General features: G+C 52.3%; 1 protein-coding gene across 1 annotated transcript; it reads left to right on the forward strand.

Moving 5' to 3' along the window:
* Positions 1 to 1,799: 1,799 nt before the first annotated feature.
* LOC119318839 (SNF1-related protein kinase regulatory subunit gamma-like PV42a) lies at positions 1,800 to 3,812 on the forward strand. The gene is made up of 3 exons (XM_037593416.1): positions 1,800 to 2,582; positions 2,680 to 3,019; positions 3,112 to 3,812. Exons 1-3 carry the CDS (start codon positions 2,062 to 2,064, stop codon positions 3,565 to 3,567), a joined length of 1,317 nt encoding a protein of 438 aa, XP_037449313.1. The 5' UTR covers positions 1,800 to 2,061; the 3' UTR covers positions 3,568 to 3,812.
* The last annotated feature ends 796 nt before the right edge of the window (positions 3,813 to 4,608 follow it).

Below are 4,608 nucleotides of genomic sequence, written 5' to 3' on the forward strand. Positions count from 1 at the left end.
TGGCAATTTGGTGATTACATGATGTGAATAGTGGCTACAGGGCTATCATACCTAACCCTGCTGGATTAGGACAAAAGCATTAAATGCGCCATGAGGTGCCATGCTGGTGGTGATCTCCGGCAAGAGGGGTCTCTCCTTCTGTGTTGTTTGTTCAGCTACCTCGTATTATCACGCCTCTGGGACGGGTGTCATTAAAGTTGATTCTTCGGCGGTGAGCTGACACGTGCCCAGATAGAGCTCACCAAACAACATGCCCACTCGACGCCTATTTGATAAGTGACGGGCTGGTCGCTGAGGTGGAGTGGTGGACAAGTAGTGGGAGCTTGCCGGGTCTTCGCTTGTCGGTGTGTAGCTTGCCGGCAACCAAGGTCTTGATCTTCAATACTAACTTAGTATTTCTCGATCACCTACCTTGAGGTCTTCTTCATAGTTTTGCCAACCAAGTCTTGTATCTTGCTTGGAGCTGTCCTTCGGCAAGCCCTGCCGTCGGGAAGTCTACAACTGCATGTGCACAAGTCAGGGATACTAAAGCACCCCTACTTTAGTACACCGATAGATAATGAATCAACTTGAACACAAATCCCTCAAAAATGCATATCATGGAGGGGAGATGCCTTGTTCGTTTTAAAGCCATTGTTCTTTCAGAGGCCAAGAGGTATTCCTCTTTCCAAAATAAATACCATCCTTAATCAGCCCTGCGTAAGAACAAACGTTCAAGTGTGGGGACCGTGTCCGTGGGATCCCGTTTGTATGGTAGCTAGTAGTATCATCTATCGTCGTTAATACATGAGGAGAGGACGACAAGGAGGCTGTCCGGAGGCAGAGGTGCCACATCATTATTCTTTGCCTTTTATCGATCAAATACTAGAAATATTATCAAACTAGCGCCTCCAAATAGTCACTTTTGTTGTCTTGATGGTTATTTTGGTTAAAATACATGTGTTTCCCGAGGATCGTTACTTTTACTTGTCCTTTTGGTTGTACACAATCAAATGGACACTATTTTTTCTGCCATGGATGTCTTTTTTCTACTGATTGGGGTGCTCATTTTCACTTTCAGCTCTAAGTGGTTTACCTAGAATGGAAAGTGATCACACCCCTTTTTGTTGGATACTGGTGCTAGGAGGGTTAACTCCTAGAGAATGTTTGAGAAATGGTGGCTTAATCACCCTAATTTTATAACAAGGTCATAATGTTTGGAATGCCCACACATTTGGTACTTCAACCTTAAGATCTAGCAGAATAAAACTATACTTCTTAGGAAGAAAACCAAAGGTTGGAGTATCAATCTTGAGGCTGCCTTGTAGAAGAAGAAAAAGAGATTTAACTATTGAATATGATAACCTTAAAGATTTTTTTTCTCAGAAGAAAAAGTTAGATGACCCTTAGGATGAATAGTATCAAAAGTGAATTGGATAGTATCTGGCATAATGAGGAGGCCGCCTTCATGCTTTGGCCAAACATAGGCACAGAAAAAACCACTTGCTTATGTTGAATGTTGATAATGATATTTTTTATATTCCATTAGAGATATGTTTTCCTTTTCTAAAAAAAGAGATACTTCCTCCATTCCAAAATATAGTACGTCCACGCTTTCCGAGGTCCAACTTTGATCATAAATTTAACCAACGAAACCAACTACGGCGGGAGAAAAAAATTATATAATTAAAAACTTCTTTCGAATACGAATTCACTGATATAATTTTTGCTCCCGCCGTAATCGGTCTTGGTGGTTAAATTTACGGTCAAAGTTAAAGCACGTAGATAGAGGAAGCACTACATTATGGAATGGAGGGAGTATGCTTGATGTAGCTACTCCCTTCTACAGCGAAACTTTAGACGTGGTGGTCGGTGGCTCGCTACACCACGTTGCTTTCCACACGGCAGCTAGGCAGGCGATGCAGCCTCGCTGCTCGCCACGTACACCCTCACTCGAAACACCCGATCCGGAGGCATTAAAAACTCGTGTCGGACAGACGCTGATCTCCACATTTCCTCACTCCAGTGCTGGTGCAGTGAACTACTACCACGACCTCCAAAAAATACTTTCAGAATTGGCAAATGGCGCAGCTGAGAGCGTTCGCCGACGAGCAGCAGCAAGAAGCGCTGCACGGCCACGGCGGCGACAGCAACAGCAACAAGAAGGCGCGCGCGGGCCTGTGCGGCGTGCTCCGGGAGCGCAAGGTGGTGGAGCTGGCGCGCGCCAAGCGCCGGCTGGTGGAGGTCCCCTACACGGCGACGCTGGCCAACGCGGCCAACGCGCTCCTCGCCGGCCGCGTCTCCGCCGCCACCGTGGCCGCGCCGCCGGGCCACTGGATCGGGGCCGGCGGCTCCTTGATCGTCGAGTCCGACCCCGCCACCGGCGCCGCCCGCAAGCACTACATCGGCATGGTCAACATGCTCGACATCCTCACCCACATCGCTGAGACCGGCCACGACGACGACGCCGACGCCACCGCCGTCGAGGATGGCGGTGGCTCGCCGCCGGTCGACCTCGACCGCCGCATGTCCGTGCCGGTGTCCTCCGTCATCGGCCACTCCTTGGAGGGCCTCACCCTGTGGACGCTCCACCCAAACACGAGGTACTTACTGAGTACCGCTTTAATTCCTCGCGAAATTCAGATCATACAACTGAACCGGCACACATTGCTGACTTCTTGTGATTAACTGCGATTCAAGCTTGCTGGACTGCATGGAGACGTTCAGCAAGGGCGTGCACCGCGCGCTGGTGCCGCTGGAGAGCTCGGCGGACAACGTGGTGGCCGTGGAGCTGGTGGAGTCGGCGCCGGTGTACAGGATGCTCACCCAGATGGACGTGGTGAGGTTCCTGCGCGCGCACGGCGCGGAGCTCGGCGGCGTCCTGTCGCGCACCGTCCGTGAGCTCGGCGCGGCGAGCGAGGCCGTGCTCGCGGTGGCGAGCCGCACCAAGGTCATCGAGGCCATTAGGACGATGCGGGCGGCGTCGCTCACGGCCGTGCCCGTCGTCGACGCCCCCGTCGACGCCTACATCCTGCAGGACGTAAGACGCCGCCGCTCCTTCCTCCTGCATGTCGCTCCGTTCGTTCTGTTCGTGTTCATCAACCTGACACGGCTTCTCTGTTTGTCTGGCAGGGGAGAGGGAAGAAGGTGGTGGAGACGTTCTCGGCGACAGACCTGCGCGACTGCCCGGTGGCGCAGCTGCGGTCGTGGCTGGGGGCCAGCGTGGCGGAGTTCAAGGACAAGGTGGCCGAGTACCGGCGCGAAGGCAGCAGGCCCCTCGACGCGGCGGCCGGCGTCCAATCCCCAGACGAAGGCGACACCAACACCGCCGTGGACGCCGGCACCGGCAACGAAGAAGAGAAGCCGCCGCGGCCGCGGGAGATGGTGACGTGCTCCTTCGAGAGCACGCTCGGGGAGGTGATCGAGAAGGCGGCGGCGAGCCACGTGCACCGGCTGTGGGTGGTCGACGACGAGAGGGAGGAGGAGGGGATGCTGCGCGGGGTGGTGTCGCTGACCGACGTGCTCCGGGTGGTCAGGGAGGCCGCCATCGGCGAGGACATGGAGCTCCACGGCATCGTGTCGTCCTAGAGGAACATTTAGCGGTGTGCTTCCGACGGTGGGCGGGCGTGTTACGTTTTGTGTCCCACACTGCCCATGCCGCGCGTCTTTTGCTAGAACTGTCGTGTAGTGTAACGTGTCTCGGTTTTAGATTGTTTCACCCAGACTTTGCCACTAGCATAACTTTTTGGTGCTTTCCTCTTTGTGTTTTTAAAAGCCTTTCAACTGGATGTAACCTTAATTTCTCAATTAACCAATCAAATTTTCGGCAAGAAGGATTCGAATCGTTTATCTGGATACCTCTTCTTTTGGTGGAATGCTAAAAAAAAAATTGCATGGCAATGCGTGTTTCATTTACAAAAACGCCACACCATCTGGATACCGTTCATTTCAAACCCGACGCGACACGTTCCAGCGAGCCGTTCCATTTTTTCTGTCGCTGATGTGTGAGCCATCGCTCCACGTCCATCGCTCCACGTCCGCCTCGCTCGAACCGTCTCCCTCACCCCTCCCTCCTCCCCTGAGCAATGCTACACCTACGTATCGCTCCACGTTCGCCTCGCTCGAATCGTCTTCCCCACCCCTCCCCCCCTCCCCTGAGCAATGCTACACCTACGTAGCAATCATACGTAAACTAAAACTGCTCCACGTCGCCTCGCTCGAACCACTAACCTAATAGCTTAGGTGGCTTTTCTCTGTTGAAAGAGATTAGGGGAGGGGACCCACCCAACTGAAATCAGAAGGGCAGAGAGATTAGTAGTTAGTTAAGTTACATAACAACACGTAGGATATTACGTAAGTGTAGCATTTTTGCCCCTCCCTCATGCCCCCTCACCTGAGCAATGCTACACCTACGTAGCAATCATACGTAAACTAACCTAATAACTCAGGTGGCTTTTTTCTGTTGGAGGAGATTAGGGAATAGGGCCCACCCAACTGAAAACAGGAGGGCAGAGGAATTAGTAGTTAGTTAAGTTACGTAACAGCATATAGGATATTACATAAGTGTAGCATTTTTGCCCCTCCCCCCTCCCCCGAGCAATGCTACACCTACGTAGCAATCATATGTAA

Source organism: Triticum dicoccoides, chromosome 6A (assembly GCF_002162155.2).
Source record: "Triticum dicoccoides isolate Atlit2015 ecotype Zavitan chromosome 6A, WEW_v2.0, whole genome shotgun sequence".
Lineage (NCBI taxonomy): Eukaryota > Viridiplantae > Streptophyta > Magnoliopsida > Poales > Poaceae > Triticum > Triticum dicoccoides.

What these genes read in the sequence shown, in the direction of transcription:
- LOC119318839 (XM_037593416.1), top strand. Translation starts at nt 2,062, where the DNA reads ATGGCGCAGCTGAGAGCGTTCGCCGACGAGCAGCAGCAAGAAGCGCTG. An exon ending in ACGCTCCACCCAAACACGAG is followed by an intron (nt 2,583 to 2,679) that starts GTACTTACTGAG and finishes CTGCGATTCAAG; the next exon opens with CTTGCTGGACTGCATGGAGA. An exon ending in ACGCCTACATCCTGCAGGAC is followed by an intron (nt 3,020 to 3,111) that starts GTAAGACGCCGC and finishes TTTGTCTGGCAG; the next exon opens with GGGAGAGGGAAGAAGGTGGT.